The 16,691-nt window shown below is 40.1% G+C and overlaps 1 protein-coding gene across 2 annotated transcripts; it reads right to left on the bottom strand.

Annotated features, from left to right (window-relative positions):
- Positions 1–215: 215 nt before the first annotated feature.
- Positions 216–13,443, bottom strand: DNAJA2 (DnaJ heat shock protein family (Hsp40) member A2). 2 transcript variants are annotated; one of them, XM_061173349.1, is made up of 9 exons: positions 13,243–13,443; positions 11,661–11,720; positions 11,120–11,343; positions 8,452–8,532; positions 8,076–8,209; positions 6,319–6,515; positions 2,294–2,438; positions 2,036–2,163; positions 216–1,471 (listed from the first exon to the last, which is right to left on the bottom strand). In XM_061173349.1, the coding sequence occupies exons 1-9, from the start codon at positions 13,318–13,320 to the stop codon at positions 1,280–1,282; spliced, it is 1,239 nt and encodes a 412-aa protein (XP_061029332.1). In that variant the 5' UTR covers positions 13,321–13,443; the 3' UTR covers positions 216–1,279. The 2 variants fall into 2 exon arrangements, with proteins under 2 accessions (XP_061029332.1, XP_061029333.1); XM_061173350.1 differs by lacking the exon at positions 11,661–11,720.
- Positions 13,444–16,691: the final 3,248 nt, after the last annotated feature.

Below are 16,691 nucleotides of genomic sequence, written 5' to 3'. Positions count from 1 at the left end.
CTCTTTTCCCTAAAATTAAAGTGTGTTCTAAAAATACCTACTCTGGGAATGAAAAGAAGGTAGTAGAAGATGAAAGAAGAGCAATACAACATCCTTTTCATAGTAGTTTTACCTGATTTTTCTCATACCAGCCTAAGAGTCTTACTTTTCTATAAAACAATAGTAATCAACGCTTCCCCCCCAATCTCAAATATTCAACTTAATGGAGACAAGAGAATCTTTAACTTAACATTTAATGAAAACAGAGCATTTTAACAGGTTCTATGCAGACATTGTTCTAATATTGATTTGCTGTTACCTTATTTTTTTAAAAAGGGGGTGGGGTGAGGAAATACAGGCCAGGTTAACCTGGCCCCAGTGCTCAGGATCATAACTTAGGAGTTACATAACTCAGATGTCCTTGACTCTACAAAGCATTAATTGAAGCCAATAAAGCCTGTTTCTACCAACATATCAAACTTTCTTTTGTCTTTTGAAACTATAAAATGGGCATGTGCCTGAGGCATAAGCTTCAGGCCAATGGGTTTTTAAGGGCTGTTTAAGAACCAGAACTAAGGATACATTCTCCAGTTTAAGGATAGATTTTACAGTTCAAAATATTTCTTCCTTCTAAAAATGTGAGACAAAGAGTAATTTACACCAACTGCTTTTTATTATTGAGTTTCAGAAACCTTTCACAAGATGGTAAAAAAAAAAAAAAAAAAAAAAAAAAAGGAAGGAAAAAAAAGGGGTGGGGGAGAAACCCCAAACTTTACAACCACAACTCAGCTAATGTTATTTTTTCCATTGTTCCCAGTCAGCTCCAAACCCATTGTGTGCAAAGCCCATTTTTCCATGCATCTAAATGATAGATACAGGCTATGAAATTCTTTATTCTATTTGTAGCAGCTTATGCAGGTGCAGCCAAACACAAAGCTTCAGGACAAATTGTACACAAACTTTACAATGTGGGATTTGAATTTAAAATATGAAACATAAAATCTACACAAAACTGATAAAAATCAAGCACAGATACCAGGACTGAAACTTATAACCCATGTGTGAAAGGGAGTCTTGTTTCCTTTCAAGTGCTTTATTCTGCTACGGAACAGTCGAAATGAAGATGTAAAGCTTTGTGGTTAGTTTAAATTATACACTCTGTAGATACTATACCAATTTTAAAAGTTACACATAGACCAACAGATGTCCATCAGTTCATCTGGGTTGACCAGCTGGATCGCTGAAAACAAACCAGGCAAGTGTGGAAAGAAAATCCACCTGTGCAATTTGTTTGCAGAGTTTACTGATGGGCACATTGCACTCCTGGTCCATGATGGCTACTGCTTTCTTCATCAGAGCTATCATTATAGGCTTCACGCCTCTGACCACCTCCTGAGCCCCGAGTGCTATCAAACTCCTGAAGCTCTACCTCCTCTGTGTCTCCAATAATGTTCGGAACTTCTGGTCTAGATGGCAGAAGATCTTCTAATTCCTTCATTAAAATAAACAAAAATAAGGTTAGCTGGAAGATTATCTTCATCCACTATCAAGTTCCCTTTTGATACAATCCAAGGTATATGTTTGACAGTTAGTCTTTGCACTTTAACCCAGAGATCACAAATGGATGACCCACAGACCAAATCTGCAGACATCTTTTGTGCAACCCATCTATTGCTTAGAAAACAAAAAACAGAATTAGTTGCTAACATTTAAACACTGGAAAATTTCACACTAGACATGCCTTCCTGCATGAACAACCAGCAGATGCTAAGCTGGGGGGCTGCCCTCTTCAGGTGAGAGATCTGCTCTCCAGGGAGCCCCAATCCTCCCACCACCACCTCACATGCAGTCTGCTTTACTCCTTCACTATTCCCTACTTGGCCCCGTAAACTTTTACATCAGGTATCCTCACTTTAAAACAACCAGGACAGCCCATCAATCACTCAAATTAATAAATCGTGTAATCTTAGCACCCAAAACAAACGCAAGGTGACCCAGAAACACAACTATTATTAAACTTTAAGTCATCTGTTGTCTAAATTTAGAGAACACTTACAGAAAGCTTGTCTGGGTTGATCCAGTTGTTTTCAGGAAACTGCACATCAAATTTTATGTAAAGATCACCTTTTTCAAAGGGATTACGATACTGTGGCATTCCTTCACCTCGAACTACACGGACACATCCTATTATTTGAGTAAATAAAGGGGAAAGTGTTAAGAATTTTACCCAAGAAGGTGCTCAATAATATTTTTTTGAGTCACCTACTGTAGAAGATTACACAGAATCTTGGATCAGACAAAAATCAAGATTTACCTGGCTCAATTACTTTGCCAGGCGGGTATTTCACCACAATCTGACGTCCATCAAGGTGCTTAAATGTGAACTGAAAGCCACATAGAGCTTCAACAAGTCCTATCTTATATGTCATGTGCAAATCATTTCCGTCTCTCTGGAACACCTACAAATAAAGCACACCAGAAACATCTTTTTAAAAAATTATGGAGGCGTACTCTGTTGTTCTGTGCTCCTTGAATCAATTTCAAAACCTTAGTTCTACCATTTACTGCAAAAGCCAAACTGCCACCATCCCTAGGTTTCCTAAATTTATATAAGGAAACCTAGCTATTCTCAAGTAATATGCTAAAAACTTCTATCACGAAAGAACTGGAATTGGGAAAACAATGGCTCGTAAGGTACAACTGAAGCTTCAAAAACAGAACCAGGTATATTTTACAATTATGGACCATTTCCGAACACTGCCTCGAGTGAAAAGGTGTACAAGGCCCAGTGGGATTCTGGAGAACAGGTTCACTTGGCGTTTCCTCCAGATGTGATCCCAACAGGGGAAGGGGAAGGCCCAAGTTCAACTAAAAAAGCTCAACCAGTAATGCTCAGCCAGTAAAGGGGCTCAAACCCCATGCTTCATACAAGTACAAACAAATTTTACCTCACCTAAAATTCAAAACTTGCTTAGGTGAATGTAAGACAAATGCTAAAGTTGGCTTATTATTATACCATAAGCCTATGGACTAGGTAATGCAAAGGTTATTCAATAAACATTAAAAAATGAGCGTTCAGTGTGTAGGGAAAAATACATCCAATTTCACACATGCCCAACTTATAACGTTTGCTTATTAGAATTCACAAATATCTATAGTTAACTTTTGAAATTTAAGTTGAAATAAAATTAACTGCAGTGAAAGGTCACCTAGTTTTGTTTCAATACAATAGTTAGCTCTTCCAAAGAATAATCGTGGCTGGTTCAGTCAGAGAGGAGAGGAAATCTGAAAGATATCCTTTTTTCCTAAATTATCCTCCTAAATTTACCTACGAAAAAAAGTTAACCTCAAACCATTATCTTGATCAGTGGTCCTGGACCAGCAGCCTCAGCAGCACCAGGAAACTGGTTAGGAATGCACATTCTTGGGCCTCATCCCATAACCACTGCATCAGAATCTATGAAGGTGAGGACCTGCAATCTGTAGTTTTAATAAACCCTCCAGGGGATTCTAACGTATGCTAAAGTTTGAGAACCACTGAACGTATATTTCCTATGAGAGTTTACTCAGGTGTTTCTCACAATGGGTGGAAAAATTAATTTCAATACGGTTTCTTTCATGCAGCACTTTTCAATGCTTTTGCAAGTTCATAAAATGAAAGTGTTTCTGAACATATCATTACATTACTGTTCCAAAAACTATCTTTAACCAAATATTCTTTGGTTAAAGCTATATTAGAAGTAGGGAGTGGACTTCCCTGGTGGTCCAGTGGTTAACACTCCACATTCCCAATGCAGGGGACACGGGTTCCATCCCTGGTTGGGGAAGCTCCACATGCTGCACAGTGCGGCCAAATAAATAAATTAAAAAAAAAAAGAAGTAGGGAGCATGAACGGATACTATGTTCTTGTATAGGAGACCTCAACTTAAAGTAATTCCAATAAAAAATGGTATTAGGGGTTTTTTTGGGGGGAGGAGGGGACCAGCAGGAAGGGTGGTTATATTAGACAATTTGATGCTAAAATTCAAACAGAGAATAAACAGGCAAGAATGGCCAGGAAATTTTTGAAAAACCAGACTAATGAGGAGAAATTACCAAGAACCAGACAGTAGAACACTTAAAAGCTGTAATAATTTCTGAAAAATAAAAATACAGAGCATAGAGCAGAGACTAACATCACCAGATCTTACCCACCACTGTGGTTCTTTGCTGTACAAATGCACTATGATAGCAAGATTACCAAAATACACACACACCTGTACTGAAAGATGATACACATGCATACACAGCACTCTCAAAATTGAATTGTTTTTTGATCAGAAGATTTACACTCTGTTTCAGCTACAGTACCCACCCTGATCTCATGGCCTCACAATTCCTTCAGCACAAGTGTTGAGAGTTTTTTAAAAAAAGAAAGCCCCCAAAAAATACAAGTATGTTCATGAACTAGTCAAACTAATCAATTTTTCTTAAGAAGGTTAAGAATATTCTCAGTGGTATAAATGAAACAAGATGCCTAAATCTCATTTTGGCCTCAAATTTACTTTACCGGTCACAACAAAACCAAGAAGGAACAATCTTTGACCTCTTACTAGATGAACTTCCATTCTAACCTTTATCATCTTCTATTTTCTACTTTAGACAACCAGTAACATCTGCTGTCTGTTGGAAATTCCACGCAATTCCACTGCTGCCAATAATTTTGGAGGTGATTTACTTCCAAATGCCTCCTCCTCACAGCCCCAAGAAAGAAGAGCAGCTTATTCATTATCTCATTTGATTCTATACTATCTTTCTGAGGGACGACATTTTTTTTTTTAGTATGCAAAGCCAAGCCCAGGGAAGCTAAAGCTAGTAAATGGGAGCCAGAACTTAAGTCCCTTGTCTCCAAGGTCAGTGATTTCTATTTTTTAAAATCCCAATATACTTACAGAATATTTTAACCCATAACACTCTAAGGCAGAATTCTAGAAATTACTCCTTAAAAAAAAAAACAACAAAAGCAATCTAGGGACCCTTGCCATTGGTAGGTTTGGCAATATTCACAAAAGGCCAAGATATATAGCAATTTACAGCTTTCCTGAGGCAATAAATTTGACTAGTATACCTTGAGAAAGGCTTGTCTAGGAGAGCAAGCCACAATCTAATGAGGGAATGAATCAAATCAAATTCCCAGAATCTGCATCTCAATATGGCTTTAATCTCTATTGGATTCTTGAAGTGATTTTTAAAATTTACTTTATTTGTAGAAATCACCATCAAATGGGAGAAAATTTTAGTGTGAACTAAAAAAGGCAGCTGACTTGTAATCTAAATACTTCCAAAGAAACTCAAAATGGCAATGTGATCAAGTACAAAGCCAGAATCCTGTCAAATGCTTCTATATCCAAGAATTTAGGGGACTTCCCTGGTGGCCCAGTGGTTAAGACTTCTCCTTCCAATGCAGGGGTTGTGGGGTCAATCCCTGGTCGGGGAGCTAAGATCCCACATGCCTCGTGGCCAAAGAAACCAAAACATAAAACAGAAGCAATATTGTAACAAATTCAATAAAGACTTTAAAAATGGTCCAAATGAAAAAACAAACAAAAAACTTAAAATATACTCCATCATACATTTAAAAAATACAGATACAATGGTATAATCAAAATAACATATACCAGGCCACATCATCAGCCCAGTACATTTTGCCATGCACATTAATGGATACAATACAGAGTCAATGAGCAATTTAAAAATAGGATGTTCCCTGGCAGTCCAGTGGTTAGGACTCGGCGCTTTCACTACCGTGGCCCCGGGTTCAATCCCTGGCTGGGGAACTAAGATCCCACAAGCTGCGCGGCACGGCCAAAAAAAAAAAAAGAAGTTTAAAAATAAAATGTTTTTAAAACTGCAGAACCTTTTCTTTCAAGAAAGCTCAAATAGATACCCAATATGTAAAACAAGTCAACAGAGCAGTACTGAGGACTAAAAAAGCCCTCACCAACCATCCAAGGAGTTTCTCAGTGAAAACTAGGCTGCCTAGATTATCTGGTCCAATGCCCTTATTTTCATAAATAAGGAAACCGGGGTACAGACACAACAGGATTACTTAAGGTTATACTGCCAGTCAATGGCAGAGCTGGGACCAAGACCAACTCCTTCTACAGTGCTTCTGACAGCACCTGTCTTGTTGGTCTACTAAAGAAGTCAGTTCTTATGAACTCAGCCTAAGGACTTAACAACTTCATCTATGTTCAGTGTTGCTTCAGGAAACTCAAACTGATCTAACCTATATCTTGCATACAAGACCCATTTCTGGTCTTCTGAGGCAAAAATAAAACAAACAAAAAGGAAATTACCTCATGTTCTTTTTCTTGTAGCAAAAGAACAATGTCTCCTGGTTCCACTCCTGGGGCCTGGTCTGCTTCCCCAGTAAATGTAATTCTCTGTCCATGTTTCATGCCTTTGTCTACGTGGACTTCAAGAATCTTGACTTCTTTAATCACCTTCTTCCCTTCACATTTTTTACAGCGGTCCTTTTCATTAATTACCTCCCCTGGAAAAAGAGGTCAGTCAAACTTCCAGCAAGGGTACTATACCGCACTCAAGTAAGATAGGTCTTGATAATGTCTTTATTCACTAAATAAATTTCCTGAACGTCTTTAAACTGCTACCTAAACTTTTCATTAAAATATCATTCTTAATAACAAAAACTCACATCTTACTGCAGGTTACCTAAAGGACCCAGCTACCTAGTCTCCTCTATTCCAGAGTATAAAGTATCTTAAACAATATTTTCTTAACTCTTGACTCTGCTTCCTAAGTTAAAACAAAGCCTAATGATCAAGCAAACAAAATGGGTGGTCGGATGCCTGAACTTCTACAACTGCTTCTTCATTTTTTGTCTTAGTTTCATTTAAATTTAACAATGGAGAGACAACCCAAATAAAGGTTTAAACATCCTTTATTTAAACATCCTTTAATCATATGTATTCTTCTGAAATATTTGATCAGTGCTATAATAAAACAAAACCAAAGCTGTACATAGTATACTGTGAAAAAAAAATACCATCAATTTCTAATGGCTGATTAGTGGCACACTTTAATGCTCAGATGACATGTATAAGTGACTTCAGGAACACTGCTTCTGCAAAGTATGTTCTGCAAAGCACCAGTTCCTTAAAATGGTAATGGCACATGGGAAAAGATTTCAGTCAATTCTGATTTCTTGAGAGTGGGAATTGTTAGCAACTTTAATAAGGTAAAATGCCCTGAGACGCTCCAGGAGGGGAATATGATATGCAGCTTCTCCAAATTATCTTGTCTCTTCCAGAAGCAATTTGGAAAAGAATGTTCTAGAACTGACCAATATGGTAACCACTAGTCAATGTGGCTATTTAATTTAAAAATAATTAAAATTAAAAGTTCAGTTCCTCAGTCATACACAGGTGGCTAGTGGCTACTATACTAGACATTACATACACAGAACTTTCCCATCATCACAGAAAAATTCTTTTGGATAGCACTGCTCTAGAACAAGGGCTGGCAAACTAAGGCTCACAGGACAAAATGGGCATGCCTTTGTTTCTATAAGTAATGTTTATCTAGAAGACAGTCATGCCCACTTGTTTACATATTGTCTGTGGCTATAAAAGTGCTAAAAGGGCAGAAGTGAATAGCAGTTTCAGAAAACATTTGCCCACAAAGCCTAAAATATTTACTTCTATAAAAAGAGCTTCAATTGCAATAATCTATCCTCAAAAGCTAACTAAAGCTTACAGTAAAATTCTCCACTTATCAGGATGAGAAATAAACAATTTGCTCTCTCTCTTTTACCAAATATAACTTTTTAAAATATAAAGGGACAAAAAACTTTGCCCCATCTTTTTGGAATGAAAAAAGACTAACATTTCACTCAACATAAGTTTACTGTTTATCTGTGTTCACTGGGCCTATGCATAAGGAAATATTATTTTTACATTTTTCTTTCAGAACTCTCTGTATCTTTAATAAGATGAATACAAACACACGTTGAAAAAGAAAAACTGTAAGCCTCTCCAACTTCTGCATTCCCAATCCATCCAACATAAAAGCAGAGAAACACTGGCATGCATACCTTCTCCATTACAGTCAGAACACACAGACTGCATCTGTTGTACCATTCCTGGAGCCAGCTGTCTGATCATGATGCGTACACCTCGACCCCGACAAGCACTACACTTCTGAACAGCTCCAGACTTTCCACCTTGGCTAAAAAGCAAGCAAAAGTATAAATTAGAATTTTCCCCCTAGGCCATGACAAATAGGAATTGTGCTTTTCACCTTCATCTTCAACGCCCAATGACTGGTATTTAAAGACTTTCAGAGGTATCAGAAAGTGTTCTGGGTTGGGTAGTCAGTTTGAAGTCATGAACAATTTTTATCTGATATAGACTCAATGTGCCACTGAAAGAATGGATGAAATTCATTTCGTAACCAGAAAACACACTTACCCACTGCATGCGCTACAGAGTACATTCTTGCTAAGTTGTAGTTTGGTTGTCTTGCCATTATACAAATCTTCTAAAGATACTCTGGGGAGAAAAGAATTAGGTTCAAATTTTGCCAAGTTCTCTTAAATTCAAGATATAAACGATAGCTGATATAGCAAATTCCACTATAACCTTTTAAAAAAAGAATTCAAGAACACCTTACATAAATCAACTGAGTGAGATTTTATTTTGTAGCTCAAACTGTTTATGGTTATAAACAATATATGTATTGCTCAAAGCCACAACCTAAAGGATCAGGCCAATAATTTACTGTGCTGCATTTCCTGATAAAGCTGATAACTGCACAAACTCAAAACATCACACCTTCTTCTGGCCTCAAGGAAGACCTCCACCTAATCCAACCCTCTGAATGAGGTATATATTACAGGACAAAATTGAGGCACAGAGAAGTAACTTGCCCAAGATCACATAGGCAGTCTGGCTCCAGAGTCCAGGCTCTACTATAAGGCTCTGTCCCCTTCAAGGACAATTCAGAAACGCTACAAAGTTACATTACAATTTACGGGAGGCAATTAGATTGCGTATGTCTTTTTTTTTTTTTTTTTTTTTTAATGTTGATGCAATTTCTTTTTTTAAATTTATTTATTTATTTATGGCTGTGTTGGGTCTTCGTTTCTGTGCGAGGGCTTTCTGTAGTTGTGGCAAGCGGGGGCCACTCTTCATCGCGGTGCGCAGGCCTCTCACTATCGCGGCCTCTCCTGTTGCGGAGCACAGGCTCCAGACGCGCAGGCTCAGTAATTGTGGCTCACGGGCCCAGTTGCTCCGCGGCATGTGGGATCTTCCCAGACCAGGGCTCGAACCCGTGTCCCCTGCATTGGCAGGCAGATTCTCAACCACTGCGCCACCAGGGAAGCCCAGATTGCGTATGTCTTAAAAAAAAAAAAAAAAACTGGCCTTATCTAGAGTGTGACAGATGAGAAGGATAGGTTTCCAAGAGAGAGCCTACAACAAGTTTTAGATGTCTGAAAAACGCAGTGAATTATAAGCAAAACTTGAGCAACTTTTACAAAAATTTCAAAGGGGTCTATGACCCCAAAACGGCCAAGTTAAAAAGCCTATTAAAAATCGCAACTGATAAAACCCAACTCGTCTTTACTCATACAGCATATCTGAACTGCAGGACCATTCATTTCCAAATAAACATCAAAAAAAAAAATCTATATACATCAAAAGTCTCAAAAATATTATTCATTTACAATTTGCAAGCAATGCATTTAATTTGGTTTTACCCTTCTCATGGTGTTTTTAAATCTCCTTTAATAGTAAAGGTTTACTTTAAAATAGAGGAACAAAAGAAGTTAAATGTGCTTTGCAAAGCACCTATACTATTTTGTGGCATTCAAACTTTCTCAAAATTGTTATCTTTTATACATTCTAGACAGTATAATAAAACACTTACGGTCAAAACACTATCAGCACTTCCAAACAACGGCATATCTAGACCTTAGACCAAAGCACTTGGTTCCATCAGACTTTAACCTCCTCCTAAGAACCTTTAACCAACCATTTACATGATAGGTAGGTCTTCTTCCCCTTACATATTAAACTGCAATTAGTATGCAACACCACTGTGTAAGAGGCCAGAAAAATCTTCATTTCAATAAACATGGCAAAAGAAGGAAAAATGTGGGTAATGGTCTAGTGAAGCTGGCACCCTCCACCAGTGGGGCTAAACTGGCACAATCCTCTACAAGGCAATTTAGTTATATTTATCAGCCTCAAAACACTGATGCCTGCCCAGGAATCTCTGCCAAGGAGAGACAAAGCTGTACATAAAGATACTCACAGGAGCACTATTTATGATAGGAAAAAACTGGTATCACCCTATAGGAAAGGGAATGATTAAAAATAAATGATGGAATGGAATATTATAAAGCCACCCAAAATGAAAGGTTGTAATAACAGGAAAATTTTAACAAATTACACTTTACTTCCTCTTACCTACTCAAATGTATATATTAGATACTACGAAATATTTCAAATAAACACTTGAACTTCAGTCTCTGGCATTTGCTAGCATAACCATTACCGGTCCATGAAAAATTAACGGGATAAAAGATCTCACAAATTTTGCAAAGTAAAATAGTTATTTTCATATTGGGTTCACAGTCTAAGATCAAGGTCAGACACCATTCATATGCTGGCAGGTTAATGTCAGGCTTGAGGCCAGCAAGCTCCGCGGAAATCAATTTAGGAGAGTTCACACTGAGGAACAAGTAATGAGTTACTGTAACATGTTAACAAACTAGCCAGATGGTCACTCAATTTGTAAGTTTTTAAATAAAAAGTAACTCAGGAGGTTTAAATACTTCAAAGAAAAGAATCTTCATAATTGAAATTTTAAAAACAAGCAGCCTCAGAAGCATATACCAAAACAATCTTCCTACTCTGTAAAAACACCAACCATCCTTTAAGATCTGTTAGCAAAATACCAACATTCAGGTTATTAAATTCAACTTAGTCACCCAATGAGGACAGCATGGTAAATGGAAGATTTTTTTTTCTGATGGACAGAGTATTTTTTGATGCCTCTTCTCTCTTTTACTGAGTACTTCTACTTGAAAAAAAGTATTTAGCATTTTTTTAAAAAAAGAAAAAAGATATTCACTTGAGTGGATGCATCATGTCTTCTCCTCTTCTTCTGCCATTTCGACTTCTGCTCTGATTGCCCATGAAGCCGAATAATCCCCCACCAAAAATGTGAGAGAAAATATCATCCATGCCACCACCTCCGCTGCTACCTTCCCGAAGACCTTGTTCTCCATATCTGTCATATAGTTCGCGCTTCTCAGGATTTGATAGTACTTCATATGCAAAACTTATTTCTTTGAACTATAAAAAAAAAGTAAAGAGGAAAACAATTGGATTTTCAAATAAAAGACTACAAATAAAAAGCTATAGGAATCTAGAATTCATTTAATTCTAAGAAAAGTTACAAGTTACCTTTGGTTTGATTCTGGTCCTATTTACCACCTACCACTGCCCAGAATGATAGTATTCCCATTATAAAACCGAAATATTCTTAACATAAAAATTTGGCACTATGGGCATAAATGGACTTTTCTTACAACATTCCCTTTTTTTCCCAAGAAGGGCGATTTAAGTTTAAAACAGAAATCTCAGGGGGAAAAAAGTCTCAAGTAACTTACTTTGTCACCAGCATTTGGATTCTTATCGGGATGGTATTCCTTGGCTAACTTTCTGTATGCCTTCAATAAAAGATTTTTTAAAAAAAAGGTTATATGTAAAGACCAGTTTAAAGATTTGTGAGTACTAACTTAACATCCAATTTTCTGAGAAGCAGTGTTCTAAAATCATAACCTCCCAAAATATCCTTTATTCATTGGCATTGTTGGGCATATTCCATCTTAATACTGTTTACTCACTAATAACAAAGCAGACAGTAGTTATACTTGAAAATAGGTTATACTAAAGCCAGATACAAACAATGAAACAAAGCCACAGAGAAAAAAAAAAAATACTGAAAAATCCCCTATTTTCACTACTGTCAAATGTCTTTGATGGCCCGTAAGCAGACCAAGACGACTCCAATAAACTCTAAAGAGAAATGACTGTTAAGCTCTACAGCCTGCAAAACCACTATTATTAAAATTAAGCTAAGGTAAGAATCCGGGCTCACGATGGCTCCTCTAATTGTAGCATCACGAAAAAGCGAAGACAAGCTCCTAGGTCATGGTTTATTTTCATACGGTGGATTGATTGGGGTCTTAATTGGAGTGACCTCGGTTTTAGTGAAGCTGCATACATTTGGGTGGCTGAGATATAAAGCACTTAAGCGTTCATTCACGGACACCTGAATTATGTAACACAGAATAGCATTTCCGGTAAGGTAACAGGAAGTGCTTTTACTTTCAATTGCACCCGTCCCACTGCCTAAGGAGCATTCTCATTTTTCTAAGCTTACAAATCCGGATACTCTAAGCCCCGTGAAGATGCTGTGGGGCTTAATCAAATGCCTCAAATGCTTTGAAATCCTGAGATGAAAGATTCGCAGCAATGCAAACAGCGATAATGAGGCCTTCTATTTATTTTTTGTCAGTGTACACTCAGGTGTTTGGCTGGGACCCACAGGTTTTTCCTGAAACGAGTACATAACATTTGGGTTACCTGCCCACAGAACAATGCACCCAGACACAGACCCACGCCACCTCCGGGTCAATGGGCGAGGGAGGAAGAGGGGGAGAAGCTCCGCGGCCGCGGCTCCCAGGAAACATCCCTAAGTTCCCGCAGGCACCCGGCGGGGGCGGCCTCGACCCTCCGCCAGGCCCCAGACCAGCCCCGACGCGGCTCGGGCGCCGACGTCCGCAGCGCGGTCAACTCCTCTCCCGGGGCCGGGATGCGCTGGGCGTCTCGGTCCAACCTGTTTTTCCAGGGTGGTGACCTCGGCGCGGGGAGGGCCGGGCAGGCAGCTGCCTCCCGGGAGCGCCCGGCCTCCGGCGCCCGCCGGGGGAGGGAGGAAGGAAGCGTTTTCGTCGTGTTTGCGCAGGGGTGGGTTTTATTTGCTGCATCTGTAGGCGGGCGGGCGGGGCCGGCGGCCCAAGGTCAGCCGAGGCTGGAGTGCGCGGCCCGCGGCGGGCCGGTCTCGCCGCCGGCCCCCAGCCTGGGCCCGCCGCCGCCGGCTAGCGGGCCGCCCCGCAGCGCGGCCTGGCAGTCCCAGCCGCGCAGGCCCGCGCCCCTCACACCCTGCCCGGGCGGCCCGCTCCCCAATACCTTCTTCAGCTCGTTCTCGCTGGCGCCGGGCGGGACGCCCAGGATGTCGTACAGCTTCGTGTCAGCCACGTTCGCCATGGCGGCCGGCCGGGCAGCGCTCAGGGAGGAAGGCGGCGGAGCAGGCGGAGTGGATCCCGGCCCACAGCAGCGGTAGCGCCAGCAGTGGCAGCGCAGGCCGAGCGAGACAGCGAGGGGGAAGCGGAGGCGGGGCCGAACTTTGAACCGACGCACGGCGCGCCGTGACGTTGCTTCGCGGAGCCCGCCTCGAATGCTCAGCTGCGGTGGTCGTGGCGTCTCGGGCGGTGAGGGAGCGGGTGAGGTGCTCTACTGCCTTGAGACTCTGGGCCGCTGGGCGAAGTCCAGCGTAGAAACCGGGATAACTAAGTCTGCACGCTACCCTCCGTGACACCAGCTCTCTCCAGAGGCGTTTATGGGGGTGCTGAAAGGATGAAGAGGCCGATGCGGCCCACAGCCGCCTCCTCGGTCAACTTCGAGTCCGGCGGGAGAGAAAGGCGGTCCGGGCTCGCGGAGGTAGTCCTCAGAATCCAAGCTGCCGCCGGTGGACCCTCTGGATCTGGTTCCCTCGGGGTTTACGATGAAAAACAGCACCTGGGTGTGTGTGTGCTGTGTGTGTTTTATATTAGGGCATTTTCAGACATTCACCAAAAGTAGTATATTATACTGAACGGTTAGCTACATTTTGCCCACTTTGTTTCATCTATTCCCCCCATACTCCCTACTTCCAGTGTTTTAAGGGAAATCATTAAGTTTATAAATACTCTATGTATATATAAGTCTAACAGATGACTTTTTAAGGCATAATCACATCACCACATGTAATGAAATGAATTCCTTCATCTAATTCCTAGTCCGTGTTTAGATTTTCACAATTGTCTCATGTCCGTTCACAATTGGCTTGTGGCATCTAGATCCACAAGTTCCCCCCGTTACCTCCGGATCATGTGTTTAGGTCTCTTGGTAGCTTTAAAATTAGCCAACACCAGAGGTCTAGATGGTATCAGGCAGCCTGGTTGGACGCACAGTCATCTGGTGATTGTTGCCCATGATTTAGATTTGCTTCAGAAAATGTTTGCTATGCACCTGCCATGTGCTAAGAGGTATGGACGCCTGGACTGGTGGAGGGGAGTATTAAGAATAAGCCATGGTGCCTACCTTCAACCCACTAACGATTTATGGAGACAGAAAAAATAAGATGTTCTGATCCTTTGGAACCTGAACTGGTAATAAAGGCTCCAGCATAGGCGTCTCACTTAGGATAATCCCTTCCCCCTGGCTTTCCCCCAGACCTAGTTTGGAGGGCATTGAGTGCCATGCCAAAGAGTTGAAATTTATTCTGAAAACCCTGGGGAGTTAATTGATGTGAAGTCATGATGCTCCTTTCACCTAACTCTTCCAGTTTTCTCAAATCCTGTCCAAAATGCTGCTGTTTCAGTGAAGTCGTCCTAGATTCCACAACCTGGTGAACATTGCTATCTCATTTGAGTTCCCACTATCCTTGGCTTGTGCCTTTTGTAAGATAGGTCTGATGTGGGACTTGAGTGGTGTTTTGCTGTGAGTCTGAACTCCATTAATGGGCTGTAAGTTCCTTAGGGGAAATTCACTCCTCTGTTTTTGAATGCAGATGGTCTAGTTTTGAATGCAGTAAAGGCCTCAATAATTTCAACTCCCCCACTTCCTTTTCACATTTTGAGTGGTTCATAAGAGGCAGTATAAAGATGTGGTGGAGTTAGAGTGTGTGGGCTGGTAGCCTGGCTCCGCCATTTATTAACAATGTGACCTTGAACAAGTTACTTAACTTTTCTGAGGCTGTTGCCTCACGTGTGAAATGGGGTTTAATAATATTTATAGCATTGGCTTGTTTTGAGGATTAAAAGAGTTAATACAGAGTACTAAAAACAGGAGCTAAAACCAAGTATTAGCAACTTTTTTTGGCCTATTTGCCTATAAGCTGTCTCCACATCTCTATTCATTCATTGTCTTTATTTAAATTCTTGGATTCCCAAGTGGAATTCCCCAACTTCCTACAATTGCCTATGTGGAATACTCCTCAGTCCTTCTTCCTGATCTCAGATATCCAGCCCTCCCTGCTTGCCAATTACCATATTCTCTTCTTCCTCCATCCGTTTGTGCTCCACACGAGAATATGAACTGAAAACTTTGTCTTTATTGCAGCCTTCATGTAGTTTATTGTTTTATTTTCATCTTATTTTCTTTCTGTCCATAACAAGTCAAAAAGAGCTGAACTTTTCTGTTTGTTTCAGTTTTACGTAATTTTTTTTAGCAAGGGTTTTCCCTTGGTTCAATTTTAGCTTCTGTTTTCTAGTGAAGAGTAGCTGGGTCAATCCCCCCACCCCACCCCAGGTCTAAGTTATTTTTTTTACCTGACTTAAATCAGTCGCCACAGTTCATATATTTTTAATTTTCATTTATTCACAATATTTTCTCCATTTCTGAGTGTTAATTGTAGTCAGCATTGTTATTTGCTAATGTTACAGGTCAACAAGTTATTTCAGAACAGTTCTGTGTGCTTCAGCTGACACTTGCCGTCCTCCCTGTCATCACATGTTGAGTCAGATCTGTGTCAGGGTGAGCACTGTAACATTTCAGCCACTGAGTTTGTGTTTTTAAGGTAGCTCATTTATTTTCGCTCCATATTTAGGTAATGCCATGAAGGGAACAAGACCTTTATCTCATTTCATGTCTCAGGCATCATAAAATGCTGAGTCACAGTGCATCTGAGGGCTGCTCTCACTAGGCAGATGATTTAAAGTTTGAAGTTGGAGTGATTTCAGATTTCTGCTAGGTTTATATTGTTCAATTTCTTTCTTTTATCTTTTTTTTTTTTTTTTTTTTAATTTGGTGTATTTGTGTAACATTGTGGGGTTGAGGTGGGGAGTAGGTGGATAAGGACTAGGGAGAGACTGTATGAACCAGAAAGGCCATTCATATTGTTCCCAGCTAACTGAATACAGAACCACGTAACCCGTTATTTTAGATAGCCTTGTATATATGATTCAGGCAGTTCAAACAGTAGTTTTGCTTTCTGCCTTTTATCTAACTAGTTTTGTGTGTGTGTGTGCATGTGTGTGTGTGCACTTGAAAAGAATATTCTGCTGTTGTGTGGAGTGTTCTATAAATCTAACTAGTTTTGAATGTACAGAGCAGGTGACGCCATTTGAAATATTTTTCATGGTATATGGAAGGCAGTACTCTTGTCATGAGGATATTAGTGCCATTAGAATTGATGATTGTTGGTACTCTGAGAAGAAAAAATTGTGGGGTTTGGATCACTGGATAGTCTGCATTCCTTGCAGTTCCTAAACTGGCTTGTTTAGTGATGGGACGCATGGTTGTATATAGTATATATGTATCTATGTTTACATACATATATACATTTGTATACATACACATGTATGTATAGTGTATAT

This window comes from Eubalaena glacialis, chromosome 18 (genome assembly GCF_028564815.1).
Source record: "Eubalaena glacialis isolate mEubGla1 chromosome 18, mEubGla1.1.hap2.+ XY, whole genome shotgun sequence".
Taxonomy (NCBI): domain Eukaryota; kingdom Metazoa; phylum Chordata; class Mammalia; order Artiodactyla; family Balaenidae; genus Eubalaena; species Eubalaena glacialis.
This window is presented reverse-complemented; position numbering and strand designations above follow the sequence as displayed.

Coding starts and splice junctions, on each gene's coding strand:
- DNAJA2 (XM_061173349.1), bottom strand. CDS start 13,320: ATGGCGAACGTGGCTGACACGAAGCTGTACGACATCCTGGGCGTCCCG. Junction 11,721..13,242: donor GCGAGAACGAGCTGAAGAAG/GTATTGGGGAGC, acceptor CTTTTATTGAAG/GCATACAGAAAGTTAGCCAA. Junction 8,210..8,451: donor CTCTGTAGCGCATGCAGTGG/GTAAGTGTGTTT, acceptor CTTGCTTTTTAG/CCAAGGTGGAAAGTCTGGAG.